The sequence below is a fragment of the Colossoma macropomum genome, unplaced genomic scaffold, assembly GCF_904425465.1.
Source record: "Colossoma macropomum unplaced genomic scaffold, Colossoma_macropomum, whole genome shotgun sequence".
Lineage (NCBI taxonomy): Eukaryota > Metazoa > Chordata > Actinopteri > Characiformes > Serrasalmidae > Colossoma > Colossoma macropomum.
The window spans coordinates 40287751-40307273 of record NW_023494799.1 but is presented as its reverse complement, the minus strand read 5'-3'; the positions used below and the strand labels follow the sequence as shown (position 1 = coordinate 40307273).

General features: G+C 44.8%; 1 protein-coding gene across 1 annotated transcript; it reads right to left on the bottom strand.

The window, feature by feature from the left end:
* Nucleotides 1-128: 128 nt before the first annotated feature.
* On the bottom strand, nt 129-9700 carry slc7a6os (solute carrier family 7 member 6 opposite strand). Its single transcript, XM_036586282.1, is given in 6 exon segments — nt 129-604; nt 3008-3143; nt 5714-5920; nt 7699-7854; nt 7856-8023; nt 9372-9700. Coding segments are annotated over 6 exon segments (984 nt in total). The 5' UTR covers nt 9567-9700; the 3' UTR covers nt 129-482.
* Between the last annotated feature and the right edge of the window lie 9823 nt (nt 9701-19523).

The following is a 19523-nucleotide window of genomic DNA, read 5'->3' as shown; positions in this document are numbered from 1 at the left end:
TCTGAGGAGGCACATGTTACAGTTAGTGTTATTTAATTTATTGTATAGCCCATCAATAAAACTGTCACTCAGTACATCAGATGCAGATACTCCAATACCTACAGAAACCATACCTTAGAACCACAGTATTCATTTTCAAATCTTTATTTTTTGTTTTATACACATCTACATATGTACAAATAGTCTGTCACCCTTTGGAAACGGGGAATGTTAAAACAAACACACACTCGACAACACAAATCAATCCACACGTATACAAACTCAACTGCTACCATACTTGCCTGTCCGCTCTACCATGCACGTCAAACAGCCGCAGAACAACGCAACGCCACGTAGTACATCATCCGTCTCACTACCACACAATGCAAAGCACCCCGAGCTAATATATGCATCAACTACCACACGTTCACTTTGAACAAAACACCACACAGTAAAAATGGCCCCTCTCGCACTCAAACACGCACATGTGCACACAGAGGGCTTCAGTCAGAATCACAGTCTTCTCTGTCTTCGTCCTCGTCTTCGTCATCCAGCTCCTTCATCACATCCTTCCGGTAGCGCTCCCAGCTCCTCCGGCTGTACGAATGCTCCTCACTCCAACAGCCTGCAGAAGAGAAAAGCCCCAGTATAGTGATGCCTATTAAACCAATAAGCCCAGAGAGGCCAATGTAGAGCGGAGTGCCTAAAACTCCCTTCCCCCTGATAAAAATCGCAGTAACGCACGGCTTCAAGGGGCTTACTGCTTTTATAAAACGGCAGCCAATAAAAATGTGTACTTTACTTTATTCTGAAAATAATATTATTAATAATAAACAAAAGTATTTTGCCAAGAAATGTAGCTCTTTTACAGTATGGTATCATTGCCAAGCAAACACTGACCGCTGAACGCAGAGAAAAACGTCCGGTCGCCCATCGCTGTGTATTGCGGTCATTTCATGAACTTTGTTGTATAACAATGACCGTATCAACACAGCGCTGTTTAATGCAAAAATGTCTGCTTTATAAGTACTTTTTGGTCACCAAATTACCACCACGAGTCTCAAACGGCTCCCTGCTCCCTACATAGTGCACTATGTGGGAATTTAAGTACCGACTTCTGCAGCCCAACAGTGCAAAATATCGCTGAAAAATAGTCATAAAAATCTTTAAAATTTGAAACTTAGAAGTTAGAATTTCAAACCTCCAAGGCTAGCACACTACTTAGGGAGTATGTAAGGCGTCTGGGAGTCAGCCTGGGTTTGACGTGACTTCTGACAAACACGGACATTTGAAGCATGTAAGCCATTCAAGTGACCCTCCTTAGACTTTTATACTGCTGTTTTACCGTGAATCATATCGTAATACTTTAATTCAAATGTGATATTTATGATGCAGCTGTTTAGGCTATTAGCTTTTATCTGTTGTTAGCTAGCTGACCAGCCTGGTTCTAGGTAAGAAAATAAGCTGTCGGCTCCTCAGTTTCAACAAAACCAAGTTATTACTTGATCAGTGCACTCGGTGGTCCATGCGAACGGAATTTAACACCTAAACAAAGCCAGAGGTGTTTGCGTCTGTGTTTTGTTCTTGATTTGATCATGACTAAACAAAGCAATGACCTCATTTTGTCCAATCACTGATAAAACAAATGTAATATTAGCTGGCAATTGTAGTAGCAAACACATCAAAGTGCATCAGAATTTCTGAAAGAACAATACTAGTTATGACAAAGACCTCTCCAAAAAAATCAGCCTGATTCTTTTCATTCATTTCAAAAAGCCATACTTCACACAAATCTTCTAAACACTGTTTGCTACAATTGTTATATTGGCTTTTATACCACAGTTAGCTCAGATGATACGATCTCAGTGTTATGGACGTGTTCTACGCATGTTACAGCACGTTTTTCTACAATAACTCATCCCACTGAGCACCTAAGTAATGAGACTCTTTCCCGCTGCAACTAACCGTTACCAAGTTTCTCCTTCAGCGCATACAAGAACAGAAAATGGATACATTACATAACTTCAAGATCATATTGATCTGCAGCCCATTTGGTCAGATTCTGAGGACTGTAAGAGCAGGAATAAATCAATACTGAACCTCTTGTAGACGCGTTTCCACATTTAAGTTTTTGGGGAGTGCTGACCCTGCAGGGCAGTCTCTGCCCTGTGCATTTTCTTTTAATGAAGTGATGTAATGTTAGTTTGGAAACGTTTCCAGTCAACTCATCAAAAAGACTTTTACATTATTATTATTGATATAATTATTATTATGCCATTACTGTGGTTTTATGTATCAAAAATGGTCTTAATTCATTTTTACATGACCATTTTCCAACCTCAGGCAGTTTTTGTTGCTGTGCCGTTACGCTCTGTTCTGACTGCCCTGTATTGTCTCATTTAAAAAGCACTCAGAGGTGAGACTCCTTATGAGTAGGTAGAGCTAAACTGCTGTGGAGTGAAGATGTGGATAAATGTAAAGGAGGAGTTGATTGTGGTCATCACAGAAACAACGAATTCAAAACCAGCTGTTCAGTTTTGATATATGACCTGGGCAGCGAATAGTACATTTTGAAACATGAAGTGTTTCTGTGAGGGTCAATGGGGGTCCTGACCACTGAAGAACAGGGTAAAAGGGGGCTGACAAAGTATCAGAGAAACAGATGGACTACAGTCTGTAACTGTAGAACTACAAAGTGCACCTATATAGTAAGTGGAGCTGATAAAATGGACAATGAGCGTAGAAACAAGGAGGTGGTCAGAATGTTATGGTGTATAATGTATATAAGCAAGTCTATTTGAGAGAACTAACAACTCAATGAAGTTTGAGGAAGGGTGCGATGATTTAGGCATGCAGTGTGGCTTTTATTACAACTTATCTAAATTAGCTTTGTAGCTCCAGATCAAAACAAAAGAAGAAAGGACAACAAACATGTCTTGGCTGATCAACTACAATTACGCACATCTGCTTTAAGGCCTGCCGACAAACTGTTTAGTAAACATGAATCAAATGTAAACCAAAAACACACCTCCATAGCGCTCTTCAGCATCACTGTCTTCTTCACTGTCCTCCTCATCTGGATAGTCGTTTCTCCAGTTGCGCTCTTCATTCTCGTCGTCCTCATCTTCGTACACCTCCTCCTCCCAGGCTACGTCCTCAGGCACCTGTAAATATCAATTCAATCACAATAACTGTGGCTTCTCTCATAACTTTAGGCGTCATTTTTTCAGAACAAAACACCACTGTTTTGGTATTTGTTACAATGAATCATGGAAAGTCTGGGAGACAACATACAGACCAACAACGCAGTGAAACAGTTACATTTTAACAAGTGAGACAATTTAACAGGTGAGGTCAGACTCTGAAGATGAGACGACACTAAATTCCCAAACTGTCATCACCACTGAGCAGCTTTTCAGTCGGCAGCTGTGACAGAAGAACAGCTGAACAACCTGGAATCAGCCAGAAATGAACCCAACACCATTCGCCAAACTAAATGGGCTGTAAGATGCTTTACAGACTGGCTGGAACAAAACAACATTAATACTGATCTGGCAAAAACTGACAACACTGAGCTGAACTTGATATTGAGGCAGTTTTATGGCTCAGTCTGTACTTCAAAAGGTGAGGCTTACAGCAGACTGAGCAGCGAGTGGGCGGAGCTCGTTACTCTGACGGAGCAACAAGCTGCTCATTAAGGAACTGCGAACATTAAAACATATTAAACGCCGCGTTCACGGCCCAGTTTATTAATTTATTACTTTATTTATTTAACTGTTGTATTAAAGCAATAGAACACTCGAGGAGTGTGTTATCGCCAATAACATCACGGCTGTGATGATCTACGGCGACCAAATCACAGCTGTGATGTTATTTCTCGATAACACACTCCCTCTTGTCTTCTATTGCTTAATTAGTTAAAACCAAAATCAATAAAAAGATCAATTCTCAATGTAACCTTGACACATACTGGCACATCACCCAGAGAGAAAAAAGGATGTGTATAGAAGACAAACTATTAGTGTTTACCTCAGAAACTGTAGACAGTTGTACAATTTTTTGAAAACTCTATTCATTCTGGCCATATTAAAATGGAGCTCAGACCTGGAGTTCCTAATATGGGCATAAGAGCATGGCGCCGACTACAAAATGACGACACGACTACAGTGGTCTATTTACCCCCGGTTCATTAAGGACTTGCTTGCAGGAGCCCCCTTTGGGGTTCTCCTGTCCTGTTTTTGCTATAATGGGGGAAATAGGAAGAAGCCAGGCTCCTCTTTAACTGGCTTTGATCAGACCTCGAAAATTGTATGCCAATCATATCAGAAAACATGGGGGAGAGTTTTACTGGCTCTGCAAATTAACTTAGGCAACCGCTGAAGCTGAAGATAGGATTGTAGCTAAAAGCTCACTAAAATAAACCTTAGACTTAAAATCTACGATGTGCCAATTTAACCAAAGTCTTTTTTGATACATTTTCTGGCTGTTGCTTCTCTAAACATTCATAATGAAAAGATATTTTGGGCCATTAAAAAATTCTCCCCAGGACAAGCTTAGCCTTCCTGTCCATAAACCCCTAGTGACGCCCCTGTATGTCTCCATTATGAAGTCGTAGCCATGCCCATATTATGAACTCCTGGTTTTCTCTATGGGAAAAATGAATGTTGTTTTGCTGCTATACCTGCTACTATCGTGTCCTGTGGTAAACAAAAACGTTCCAAAGCCGTTTTTCCTCACATACATTTTTCCTCTGAATCACTGGATCCTCTGAATTACAAGGTCTTTAATAAGGAGTCAAATTATGAATATGATACTTCCAAGCTAACACTGCTGACATAGGATAGCAACTGACACACGACTGGCAACCTCACCAGAATACCTCACGCACACCAGCAAGCTTCCTCAAAGAGGTAGTTAGGCTGCTTTGACCATAGTAACCTACAGTTTAAGTAGCTGGTGATGTTATGTAATAATATCATACAGCATCATTTCATTGTGTTCCCTTTCTAGCGGCATACGTGAAGCATTATCTGTATTTTGACTGCTAAAACACCTCGTAATTCAGAGTATCCAGCGTCACTCAGAGGAAAACTGTATACAGGATAAAACGTATCTTTTGTAACGTTGTTGTTGACCACAGGGCACCACGGCAGCAATTTTCAAAAACACCAGTCATTTTTCCAAAACCACAGACTACCACACTGAACAGTACATCAGAAATAGTACATCACCATTAGAGCTTTAGTGTTTCATGTGTTAGTTCGTGGTTTTGGATGCAGCCCTGTAGTTCCTAATGTGGGTGCAAAGTGGACTACAGAGTGACCGTCTGTTTCACCATCTAATGGGTTTAAACTAAAATCTAAAAATACAATAATAAATCAAAAAATAGGAAACATTTTTATTTGACCTTCTGTTGATTCACCACTATGGGGCACTGCACACTAAAACAGGATTCCATAAATAAAAGGAAAGCATGGGATATTACAGTTATAATATACTTTTAAAAATGATCGTATTATCATAAACACATGCAGCGTTTGGCGTAAAAACATCTACTCTATAAGTAGCCTGTCCAAGTAGCACCACTAAGCTATTGTTATCTTTCATTAGCACTTTATTGAGGTTCAGTGTTAGCACCAAACTGATTCTGCTATTCCTTGATTCACCCATCATTAAGTCATTAACTCTTATGGATACTTAGCCAGAACGCACATCCCCATTACTGTCCACTCACCAGCTCCCCCTCCTCTGTATAGGGTCTGACAGACAAGATGTCCTGTATCCAGCCTGGTGTGGCTGTTTCCTGGTAGTACAAGTCATAGACGTAGTCATCTTCCTTCTCGCGATGTTCGGTTCCAAGTCCATCAGTTGACAAGGTCAGCTTCTCGCGAATCATCTTCACTGAATTGCACAGGATTGTTTCTGGGTCAGACTTCATATTCTGGGGAGAAGAAAAGGGCGATCAGCTGCTTGTTACTACGCCTGTCACGATCATGACATTTCAGCTGATTGACTACCATAAAATAACTGCGTTTAACTATTTGTCTTTGTTATAAGAGTTCAAGCCTAAAGCAACCAAACTGACTGATCAGCTGTCTTGCTGTTAATACTTAGTAGCTTCCAACTGACAACAGACAGCTCAATCTCAAGAAGACAAACGTTACTTAATGCCTCCTGCTAAACTTTTCATAGCACCAGTTCGCTAAACTCTCTTCTGCTTTCTTTTACTAACATGCATTTGCCTCAACCCAACTGATGAAAATGCGCCCAATTCAAATTTTGTTTGTTGCAACGTAAACATGCAAGTATGGAAAATAACTGGGCCTATTTGTTACTCTGAAGTCTATGAGGGATGAGTATCGAGAACGGGTACTAAATTGGTACCGGTTTCTGACTGGTCAGTACCAAAATACCGATACCTGGAAAAAGGTTCTGCTGTATTTATGTTATGTTAATTAATTCTACACAGCAGGCTTTTTCAAACGGGGCTAGACTAGATACCACCGACCACCTCAATGATTTAGAACGCTGAGGGTCATTCTGTGCTCTGGTCAAGGCTGAAAGGGTAAGATATTCAAAAGGATGGGTTCACTTTACTAAACTTACTGATAATGTAGCTAAATGTGATATATGTAAAGCGGTAACTGTATGTAAAAAGTGTAACAGCATAAATACAACGTTCTATAAATCTGAAGCAGTGCAGCGTATTTGCTTTAGCAAAGCAGCTGCTGTACCAACATCTTCAGTGCAGCCTCCCAGTGCTCTGATGGCGTCTGCTACCTTGTCAAAATGTCCCACCATAGCACAAATTTATAGGTAGCTCCCTACATAAAATTCTAGGCAGGATATTTTGATAGCTTAAATCACGTCACCAAAAATGCTTAAAACTTTAAAACTGCTTCCTATCTGCCAATTTCTAGTTAGAATCTTCCCATTCCACCCCAAATGGAAATCATTAATAGTGGAACTGGACCATTTGAATAAGACGTTGACGGATAGGAAGCCAACTTCAGCCACAGACAGGACAGTTTGATAGTCTAAATGACCTTATTAGAAAATGTTTCCAGCATTAAAAGAATAATTAGGATGTTTGATAACCTAAATCAGCTTATCAGTGGGGAAGTAGTGATATTTAGCTCAGTCTGCACTGAATTAAAATTCAAGAACTAGCATAGCATAAATCCCTAACTGCTAATAGCCCAAGTCTGAACCTGAGCCTCCTGATAACCAGGGGAAAGTAATTTTGAACTTATGGTTGTTAATATTTTCAACTGTAGAGAGATGAACACAGCCTTTTCACATCTTTTCATGTCACTCCTTTGTTTTTGTTTTTTGCACCAATTTATGGAAAGCAGTATTAATAAAAGTCCTGATAAGTATCAGTATCGATAATCAGAATCGCTATCAATAAAATCCTAACGACTCACGTCCCTACAGTTTACGGAGTTACTATATACTAACGCCTGCTATGAACAAGCTTTCAGAAGTGGTTAAAATCGGTCTTATTTATGATACATGCAGCTCATTGTTCTAGAACTACTGAAAATACCCAGGATGTACATACATATACCAAAGCTTTGGTATATGATAGTTACTTTTCATAACATTACGATAAAGTCCACAACTACCTTCACTGACAAACAGTGCGTCTACATCTCACTGTCCTGCTGTCCTGCTGTCCTGGTTCTACTTCACACTCATTGCTCAACTGATTCTCACCTTGCCAAGAGCTTTCTCATCCTCCCCATCCTCCTCCTCCTGAACGATATCGAACACCTGCACATCTCCCAAAGGAAAACACGGATCCGTCTCTGTCTGAGCACCGTTCTCCTGGGCCTCCCTCTCTCTTGCTGTGGACGGATCTGCTGGAAGCCCCTGCCCGGTGGCTGGAGAGGATCCGGTACCGCTCCTCTCGCCTGGTGCTCCATTTGGCACTGCGCAAGTCACCAATGATCCTCTGGGAGCTGCCCTGAGAGGGACGCAGGGCGTGAGCCAGGCGAGGGCGGGACAGAGCCTCACGGACGTGTGTCTGGACTGGAGCATCCTTAGGAAAGATGTGACAAAGAAGAGAGTTGAGTGTTTATTGGTGGTCAGACAACGTGTTGCAAAATCTTTGCTATTTTGAAGTGTCGATGTTCAGCATTTGTGCGGTTTGACTACAGTTACACTCACTTCACTTACATTAAAGGGGAATTCCACAGAATTCGCTAATTTCTGCATAATTACATTGGTAAAATTGAAACAGTAGTTCAAGAAATAGTTATGAAGCCCATGGCCTGAGATACTGTTTATGATAGATTTGAGATATGGGTTTGGCCTAATGGTACCCTATTTCTTAATAATACCGATATTTTGTCTTTAAAAATATTACCTCCAACCGTTTTACACAATACACCGATCAGGCATAGCATTCTGACCACCTCCTTGTTTCTACGCTCATTGTCCATTTTATCAGCTCCACTTACTATATAGGTGCACTTTGTAGTTCTACAGTTACAGACTGTAGTCCATCTGTTTCTCTGATACTTTGTTAGCCCCCTTTTACCCTGTTCTTCAGTGGTCAGGACCCCCATGGACCCTCACAGAGCAGGTACTATTTGGGTGGTGGGTCATTCTCAGCACTGCAGTAACACTGACGTGGTGGTGGTGGTGTGTTAGTGTGTGTTGCGTTGGTCCAAGTGGATCAGACACAGCAGTGCTGCTGGAGTTTTTAAACACTGTGTCCACTCACTGTCCACTCTATTAGACACTCCTACCTTGTCAGTCCACCTTGCAGAGGTAAAGTCAGAGACGATAGCTCATCTGCTATCGTCCACCACATCAGTGTTACTGCAGTGCTGAGAATGATCCACCACCCAAATAGTACCTGCTCTGTGAGGGTCCATGGGGGTCCTGACCACTGAAGAACAGGGTAAAAGGGGGCTAACAAAGTATCAGAGAAACAGATGGACTACAGTCTGAAACTGTAGAACTACAAAAATGCTAAGTAAGTGGCCAGCTGAAGTAGTGATGTGGCGTCTGGATAAACATTCACGCCAAAACATAAAAGTTGGATTAATAGCTGAATTCATATTTAGCGAAACTGTGAATATTTACTAGTCTATCTGCGAATAAAGGAACAGCAAAGCACAACAAACCGGGCAGCTAATGTAGCTGAGCTAACCACAGTAACGTGTATAGAGCTAAACTGACCGACAGACTCTGCCCTCGTTTAATAACGATAACAATAACAATCGTAATATAACATTAATAACATTAATAACAGTGATGATAATGGCTTCGGGTTTATTTCTCAGCTAATTAGTACTAAAATAACCGCAGCGCGAGCGACGATATCCAGGTAACTGAAGCTCAAAGAGAAGTAAAACAGCGCGAAACCCGGGATTCGCCACCTGTGAAGCCACCGTGGCCACGAGCTTAAAGACCGAGCTCTCTATGTCGGCCTCCGCGGGCTCCGGGACGGGCTCGGCTGAGGGCGGCGCTGAGCTCGACTCCGGCCGGATCCGCTTACACGCCAGCAGCAGAGCGTCCGCGGGGTCGGTGCCCCTCTTCCGCTTCACTCGCAGAATCGTAGTGCTCGGATCCATCCCGCGCGCAGCTCCGGCCGCCGTGTTTAATACGAATCTGAATAAGAAGCCTCGAACAGGTCAAACTCCGTAGCCGCGGGGTCGGCAGCACACAGGCGGTGGGGTTAGCAGCACACAGGCGGCGCTCTCTGCTCTGCCTCGCCTTATTTATTCCATCATGCGTCTCACAGTGTCTTGAACTGTGCCGACATCACCGCCACCTAGTGGGGCGGAGCTCGCCGCTGTGGCTGCCCCTTTCCACCATTAAAAAAAGCTTTTTAGTTCGTCATAAAAACGAGAAACTTTCTCAAAATTATGATTCGCGATGTTGGTATTCCTAATTATGACTCCCTATCTCATAATAATGATGCGTATATGAATATTATGATTTATAATTTCATAATTAAGTTGGCTTGAAAAAGCGAACTTACTGTTCTTCGTAATCTTCTTATTATTATTCTACGCTCAAAATATTAAATGTTTCTCATCCCACAGTTTTCGAGCTAGAGCCACGAAACTTTCCAGGATCGTAGGGCCCATATCTGATTAGGGTGTGTCTGCTTTTGTAAGGAATCCGACGGACGAATTTCGTAAAATTATCGTTCAAAGACAACATTCTTTCCCATAGGAAATGAATGGGCGGAATGTTCTGGACATTCAAATTTGTGATGTCACAACAGGCTGCTGACACTCACACACACTCACACTCACACACACACACACACACACACACACACTCTCACACTCACACACACACACACACACTCACGGAACACATAGTCTAACACGCTCACAGCCTAATGCACAGCAGGATCAGCACACATAATTAATTTTTTAAGGTGGAACTGCTTTTAAGGTGGAATTGCACTTAGGTAGCACAGACTTTAAGGTGGAACTGCTTTTAAGGTAGCACTGACTTTAAGCTGGCACTGAAATTAACGTGGACCTGCATTTAGGTTTGCACTGAATTTAAGGTGGAACTCTCCTTAAGGTAGCACTAAAATTAAAGTGGAACAGAATTTAAGGTGGAACTTTAACATAGCAATAATATTAAGGTGGAACTTTTTAAAGGTAGCATTAAATTAAGGTGGCACAGAATTTTAGGTGGAATTTCTTTTAAGGTGCCACAGAGTTTAAGGTGGAAAATTCTGTGCCACCGTTCATATCGCTGTTATTAACAACGGCCGCCACATCGCTTTATTAACGGCGGTCATATCGCTTTTATTAACGGCCGCCACATCGCTTTTCTTCGCTTTTATTGTAGGCGGCCATATCGCTTTAATTATCGGCCGCCACATCGCTTTATTAACGGCCGCCAAATCGCTTTATTAACGGCCGCCACATCGCTTTATTAACGGCCGCCACATCGCTTTTCTTATCGGCCGCCACATCGCTTTTCTTATCGGCCGCCACATCGCTTTTATTAACGGCCGCCACATCGCTTTTATTATCGGCCGCCACATCGCTTTTCTTATCGGCCGCCACATCGCTTTTATTAACGGCCGCCACACCGCTTTTATTAACGGCCGCCACATCGCTTTATTAACGGCCGCCACATCGCTTTTATTATCGGCCGCCACATCGCTTTTCTATCGGCCGCCACATCGCTTTTATTAACGGCCGCCACACCGCTTTTATTATCGGCCGCCACATCGCTTTTATTAACGGCCGCCACACCGCTTTTCTTATCGGCCGCCACATCGCTTTTATTAACGGCCGCCACACCGCTTTTATTAACGGCCGCCACATCGCTTTATTAACGGCCGCCACATCGCTTTTATTATCGGCCGCCACATCGCTTTTCTTATCGGCCGCCACATCGCTTTTATTAACGGCCGCCACACCGCTTTTCTTATCGGCCGCCACATCGCTTTTATTAACGGCCGCCACATCGCTTTTATTAACGGCCGCCACACCGCTTTTCTTATCGGCCGCCACACCGCTGTTATTAACGGCCGCCACATCGCTGTTATTAACGGCCGCCACATCGCTTTTATTAACGGCCGCCACACCGCTTTTCTTATCGGCCGCCACATCGCTGTTCTTAACGGCCGCCACATCGCTTTTATTATCGGCCGCCACATCGCTTTTCTTATCGGCCGCCACACCGCTTTTATTATCGGCGGCCATATCGCTTTTATTATCGGCCGCCACACCGCTTTTATTATCGGCGGTCATATCGCTTTTATTGTCGGCCGCCACACCGCTTTTATTATCGGCGGTCATATCGCTTTTATTATCGGCCGCCACACCGCTTTTATTATCGGCGGCCATATCGCTTTTATTATCGGCGGTCATATCGCTTTTATTATCGGCCGCCACACCGCTTTTATTATCGGCCGCCACACCGCTTTTATTATCGGCGGTCATATCGCTTTTATTATCGGCCGCCACACCGCTTTTATAATCGGCGGTCATATCGCTTTTATTATCACTAAAATTAAAGTGGAACAGAATTTAAGGTGGAACTTTAACATAGCAATAATATTAAGGTGGAACTTTTTAAAGGTAGCATTAAATTAAGGTGGCACAGAATTTTAGGTGGAATTTCTTTTAAGGTGCCACAGAGTTTAAGGTGGAAAATTCTGTGCCACCGTTCATATCGCTGTTATTAACAACGGCCGCCACATCGCTTTATTAACGGCGGTCATATCGCTTTTATTAACGGCCGCCACATCGCTTTTCTTCGCTTTTATTGACGGCGGCCATATCGCTTTAATTATCGGCCGCCACATCGCTTTATTAACGGCCGCCAAATCGCTTTATTAACGGCCGCCACATCGCTTTATTAACGGCCGCCACATCGCTTTTCTTATCGGCCGCCACATCGCTTTTCTTATCGGCCGCCACATCGCTTTTATTAACGGCCGCCACATCGCTTTTATTATCGGCCGCGACATCGCTTTTCTTATCGGCCGCCACATCGCTTTTATTAACGGCCGCCACACCGCTTTTATTAACGGCCGCCACATCGCTTTATTAACGGCCGCCACATCGCTTTTATTATCGGCCGCCACATCGCTTTTCTTATCGGCCGCCACATCGCTTTTATTAACGGCCGCCACACCGCTTTTCTTATCGGCCGCCACATCGCTTTTATTAACGGCCGCCACATCGCTTTTATTAACGGCCGCCACACCGCTTTTCTTATCGGCCGCCACACCGCTGTTATTAACGGCCGCCACATCGCTGTTATTAACGGCCGCCACATCGCTTTTATTAACGGCCGCCACACCGCTTTTCTTATCGGCCGCCACATCGCTGTTCTTAACGGCCGCCACATCGCTTTTATTATCGGCCGCCACATCGCTTTTCTTATCGGCCGCCACACCGCTTTTATTATCGGCGGCCATATCGCTTTTATTATCGGCCGCCACACCGCTTTTATTATCGGCGGTCATATCGCTTTTATTGTCGGCCGCCACACCGCTTTTATTATCGGCGGTCATATCGCTTTTATTATCGGCCGCCACACCGCTTTTATTATCGGCGGCCATATCGCTTTTATTATCGGCGGTCATATCGCTTTTATTATCGGCCGCCACACCGCTTTTATTATCGGCCGCCACACCGCTTTTATTATCGGCGGTCATATCGCTTTTATTATCGGCCGCCACACCGCTTTTATAATCGGCGGTCATATCGCTTTTATTATCGGCGGCCATATCGCTTTTATTATCGGCCGCCACACCGCTTTTATAATCGGCGGTCATATCGCTTTTATTATCGGCGGTCATATCGCTTTTATTATCGGCCGCCACACCGCTTTTATTATCGGCGGTCATATCGCTGTCATTATCGGCCGCCACACTGCTTTTATTATCGGCCGCCACTTTGCTTTTATTATCGGCCGCCACACCGCTTTTATTATCGGCGGCCATATCGCTTTTATTATCGGCGGTCATATCACTGTTATTAACGGCGGTCACATCGCTTTTATTATCGGCCGCCACATCGCTTTCATTATCGGCGGCCATATCGCTTTTATTTACTGCCGCGACATCGCTTTCATTATCGGCGGTCATATCGCTTTTATTATCGGCGGCCATATCGCTGTTATTAACGGCGGTCATATCGCTTTTATTATCGGCCGCCACATCGCTTTCATTATCAGCGGTCATATCGCTTTTATTATCGGCGGTCGTATCGCTTTTATTATCGGCCGCCACATCGCTTTCATTATCGGCGGTCATATCGCTTTTATTATCGGCCGCCACATCGCTTTTACTATCGGCCGCCACATCGCTTTCATTAACAGCCGGCACAACGCTTTTATTATCGGCGGTCACATCGCTTTTATTATCGGCGATCATATCGCTGTTATTAACGGCGGTCACATCGCTTTTATTTACGGCCGCCACATCGCTTTTACTATCGGCCGCCACATCGCTTTTATTAACAGCCGGCACAACGCTTTTATTATCGGCGGTCACATCGCTTTTATTATCGGCGATCATATCGCTTTTATTAACGGCGGTCACATCGCTTTTATTATCGGCCGCCATATCGCTTTAATTATCGGCCGCCACATCGCTGTTATTAACAGCCGGCACATCGCTTTATTAACGGCCGCCACATCGCTTTTATTAACGGTGGTCACATCGCTGTTATTAACCGCGGTCAGATCGCTTTTATTAACGGCGGTCACATCGCTTTATTAACGGCCGCCACATCGCTTTTTTTATCTGCGGCCATATCGCTTTTATTGGCGGTCATATCGCTTTTATTAACGGCCGCGACATCGCTTTTATTAACGACGCTCACATCGCTGTTATTAACAGCGGTCACATCGCTTTTATTATCGGCCGCCACATCGCTTTAATTAACGGCCGCCACATCGCTGTTATTAACGGCCGCCACATCGCTTTAATTAACGGCCGCGACATCGCTTTTATTAACGGCCGCCACATCGCTTTTCTTATCGGCCGCCACATCGCTTTTATTAACGGCCGCCACATCGCTTTTATTAACGGCCGCCACACCGCTTTTATTATCGGCGGTCATATCGCTTTTATTAACGGCCGCCACATCGCTGTTATTAACGGCCGCCACATCGCTTTTATTAACGGCCGCCACACCGCTTTTCTTATCAGCCGCCACATCGCTTTTATTAACGGCCGCGACATCGCTTTTATTATCGGCCGCCACATCGCTTTTATTATCGGCCGCCACTTCGCTTTCATTATCGGCGGTCATATCGCTTTTATTATCGGCGGTCATATCGCTGTTATTAACGGCGGTCACATCGCTTTTATTATCGGCCGCCACATCACTTTCATTATCGGCGGCCATATCGCTTTTATTTACTGCCGCGACATCGCTTTCATTATCGGCCGCCACATCGCTTTCATTATCGGCGGCCATATCGCTTTTATTTACTGCCGCGACATCGCTTTCATTATCGGCCGCCACATGGCTTTCATTATCGGCGGTCATATCGCTTTCATTATCGGCCGCCACATCGCTTTCATTATCGGCGGTCATATCGCTTTTCTTATCGGCCGCCATATCGCTGTTATTAACGGCGGTCACATCGCTTTTATTTACGGCCGCCACATCGCTTTTATTATCGGCCGCCACATCGCTTTTATTATCGGCGGTCATATCGCTGTTATTAACGGCCGCCACATCGCTTTTATTATCGGCGGCCATGTCGCTTTAATTATCGGCCGCCACATCGCTGTTATTAACGGCCGCCACATCGCTTTATTAACGGCCGCCACATCGCTTTTATTAACGGCGCTCACATCGCTGTTATTAACCGCGGTCACATCGCTTTATTAACGGCCGTCACATCGCTTTATTAACGGCCGCCACATCGCTTTTATTAATGGCCGCCACATCGGGGTTATTAATGGCCGCCACATCGCTTTTATTAACGGCGGCCACATCGCTTTCATTATCAGCGGTCATATCGCTTTTATTATCGGCGGTCACATCGCTTTTATTATCGGCCGCCACATCGCTTTCATTATCGGCGGTCACATCGCTTTTATTTACGGCCGCCACATCGCTTTTATTATCGGCCGCCACACCGCTTTTATTATCAGCGGTCATATCGCTGTTATTAACGGCGGTCACATCGCTTTTATTATCGGCTGCCACATCGCTTTTATTATCGGCGGCCATGTCGCTTTAATTATCGGCCGCCACATCGCTGTTATTAACGGCCGCCACATCGCTTTTATTATCGGCGGCCATGTCGCTTTAATTATCGGCGGCCACATCGCTGTTATTAACGGCCGCCACATCGCTTTTATTGACGGCGTTCACATCGCTGTTAATAACCGCGGTCACATCGCTTTATTAACGGCGGTCACATCGCTTTATTAACGGCCGCCACATCGCTTTTATTAATGGCCGCCACGTCGGGGTTATTAATGGCCGCCACATCGCTTTTATTAACGGCGGTCACATCGCTTTTATTATCGGCGGTCATATCGCTATTATTAACGGTGGTCACATCGCTGTTATTAACAGCCGGCACAACGCTTTTATCATCAGCGGTCACATCGCTTTTATTATCGGCGGTCATATTGCTGTTATTAACGGCGGTCACATCGCTTTTATTATCGGCGGTCATATCGCTATTATTAACGGTGGTCACATCGCTGTTATTAACAGCCGGCACAACGCTTTTATTATCGGCGGTCACATCGCTTTTATTATCGGCGGTCATATCGCTGTTATTAACGGCGGTCACATCGCTTTTCTTATCGGCCGCGATATCGCTTTAATTATCGGCAGCCACATCGCTGTTATTAACGGCCGCCACATCGCTTTTATTGACGGCGTTCACATCGCTGTTAATAACCGCGGTCACATCGCTTTATTAACGGCGGTCACATCGCTTTATTAACGGCCGCCACATCGCTTTTATTAATGGCCGCCACGTCGGGGTTATTAATGGCCGCCACATCGCTTTTATTAACGGCGGTCACATCGCTTTTATTATCGGCGGTCATATCGCTATTATTAACGGTGGTCACATCGCTGTTATTAACAGCCGGCACAACGCTTTTATCATCAGCGGTCACATCGCTTTTATTATCGGCGGTCATATTGCTGTTATTAACGGCGGTCACATCGCTTTTATTATCGGCGGTCATATCGCTATTATTAACGGTGGTCACATCGCTGTTATTAACAGCCGGCACAACGCTTTTATTATCGGCGGTCACATCGCTTTTATTATCGGCGGTCATATCGCTGTTATTAACGGCGGTCACATCGCTTTTCTTATCGGCCGCGATATCGCTTTAATTATCGGCAGCCACATCGCTGTTATTAACGGCCGCCACATCGCTTTATTAACGGCCGCCACATCGCTTTTATTAACGGCGCTCACATCGCTGTTATTAACCGCGGTCAGATCGCTTTATTAACGGCGGTCACATCGCTTTATTAACGGCCGCCACATCGCTTTTTTATCTGCGGCCATATCGCTTTTATTGGTGGTCATATCGCTTTTATTAACGGCCGCCACATCGCTTTTATTATCTGCGGCCATATCGCTTTTATTTGCGGTCATATCGCTTTTATTAACGGCCGCCACACCGCTTTTCTTATCAGCCGCCACATCGCTTTTATTAACGGCCGCGACATCGCTTTTATTATCGGCCGCCACATCGCTTTTATTATCGGCCGCCACTTCGCTTTCATTATCGGCGGTCATATCGCTTTTATTATCGGCGGTCATATCGCTGTTATTAACGGCGGTCACATCGCTTTTATTATCGGCCGCCACATCACTTTCATTATCGGCGGCCATATCGCTTTTATTTACTGCCGCGACATCGCTTTCATTATCGGCCGCCACATCGCTTTCATTATCGGCGGCCATATCGCTTTTATTTACTGCCGCGACATCGCTTTCATTATCGGCCGCCACATGGCTTTCATTATCGGCGGTCATATCGCTTTCATTATCGGCCGCCACATCGCTTTCATTATCGGCGGTCATATCGCTTTTCTTATCGGCCGCCATATCGCTGTTATTAACGGCGGTCACATCGCTTTTATTTACGGCCGCCACATCGCTTTTATTATCGGCCGCCACATCGCTTTTATTATCGGCGGTCATATCGCTGTTATTAACGGCCGCCACATCGCTTTTATTATCGGCGGCCATGTCGCTTTAATTATCGGCCGCCACATCGCTGTTATTAACGGCCGCCACATCGCTTTATTAACGGCCGCCACATCGCTTTTATTAACGGCGCTCACATCGCTGTTATTAACCGCGGTCACATCGCTTTATTAACGGCCGTCACATCGCTTTATTAACGGCCGCCACATCGCTTTTATTAATGGCCGCCACATCGGGGTTATTAATGGCCGCCACATCGCTTTTATTAACGGCGGCCACATCGCTTTCATTATCAGCGGTCATATCGCTTTTATTATCGGCGGTCACATCGCTTTTATTATCGGCCGCCACATCGCTTTCATTATCGGCGGTCACATCGCTTTTATTTACGGCCGCCACATCGCTTTTATTATCGGCCGCCACACCGCTTTTATTATCAGCGGTCATATCGCTGTTATTACGGCGGTCACATCGCTTTTATTATCGGCTGCCACATCGCTTTTATTATCGGCGGCCATGTCGCTTTAATTATCGGCCGCCACATCGCTGTTATTAACGGCCGCCACATCGCTTTTATTATCGGCGGCCATGTCGCTTTAATTATCGGCGGCCACATCGCTGTTATTAACGGCCGCCACATCGCTTTTATTGACGGCGTTCACATCGCTGTTAATAACCGCGGTCACATCGCTTTATTAACGGCGGTCACATCGCTTTATTAACGGCCGCCACATCGCTTTTATTAATGGCCGCCACGTCGGGGTTATTAATGGCCGCCACATCGCTTTTATTAACGGCGGTCACATCGCTTTTATTATCGGCGGTCATATCGCTATTATTAACGGTGGTCACATCGCTGTTATTAACAGCCGGCACAACGCTTTTATCATCAGCGGTCACATCGCTTTTATTATCGGCGGTCATATTGCTGTTATTAACGGCGGTCACATCGCTTTTATTATCGGCGGTCATATCGCTATTATTAACGGTGGTCACATCGCTGTTATTAACAGCCGGCACAACGCTTTTATTATCGGCGGTCACATCGCTTTTATTATCGGCGGTCATATCGCTGTTATTAACGGCGGTCACATCGCTTTTCTTATCGGCCGCGATATCGCTTTAATTATCGGCAGCCACATCGCTGTTATTAACGGCCGCCACATCGCTTTTATTGACGGCGTTCACATCGCTGTTAATAACCGCGGTCACATCGCTTTATTAACGGCGGTCACATCGCTTTATTAACGGCCGCCACATCGCTTTTATTAATGGCCGCCACGTCGGGGTTATTAATGGCCGCCACATCGCTTTTATTAACGGCGGTCACATCGCTTTTATTATCGGCGGTCATATCGCTATTATTAACGGTGGTCACATCGCTGTTATTAACAGCCGGCACAACGCTTTTATCATCAGCGGTCACATCGCTTTTATTATCGGCGGTCATATTGCTGTTATTAACGGCGGTCACATCGCTTTTATTATCGGCGGTCATATCGCTATTATTAACGGTGGTCACATCGCTGTTATTAACAGCCGGCACAACGCTTTTATTATCGGCGGTCACATCGCTTTTATTATCGGCGGTCATATCGCTGTTATTAACGGCGGTCACATCGCTTTTCTTATCGGCCGCGATATCGCTTTAATTATCGGCAGCCACATCGCTGTTATTAACGGCCGCCACATCGCTTTATTAACGGCCGCCACATCGCTTTTATTAACGGCGCTCACATCGCTGTTATTAACCGCGGTCAGATCGCTTTATTAACGGCGGTCACATCGCTTTATTAACGGCCGCCACATCGCTTTTTTATCTGCGGCCATATCGCTTTTATTGGTGGTCATATCGCTTTTATTAACGGCCGCCACATCGCTTTTATTAT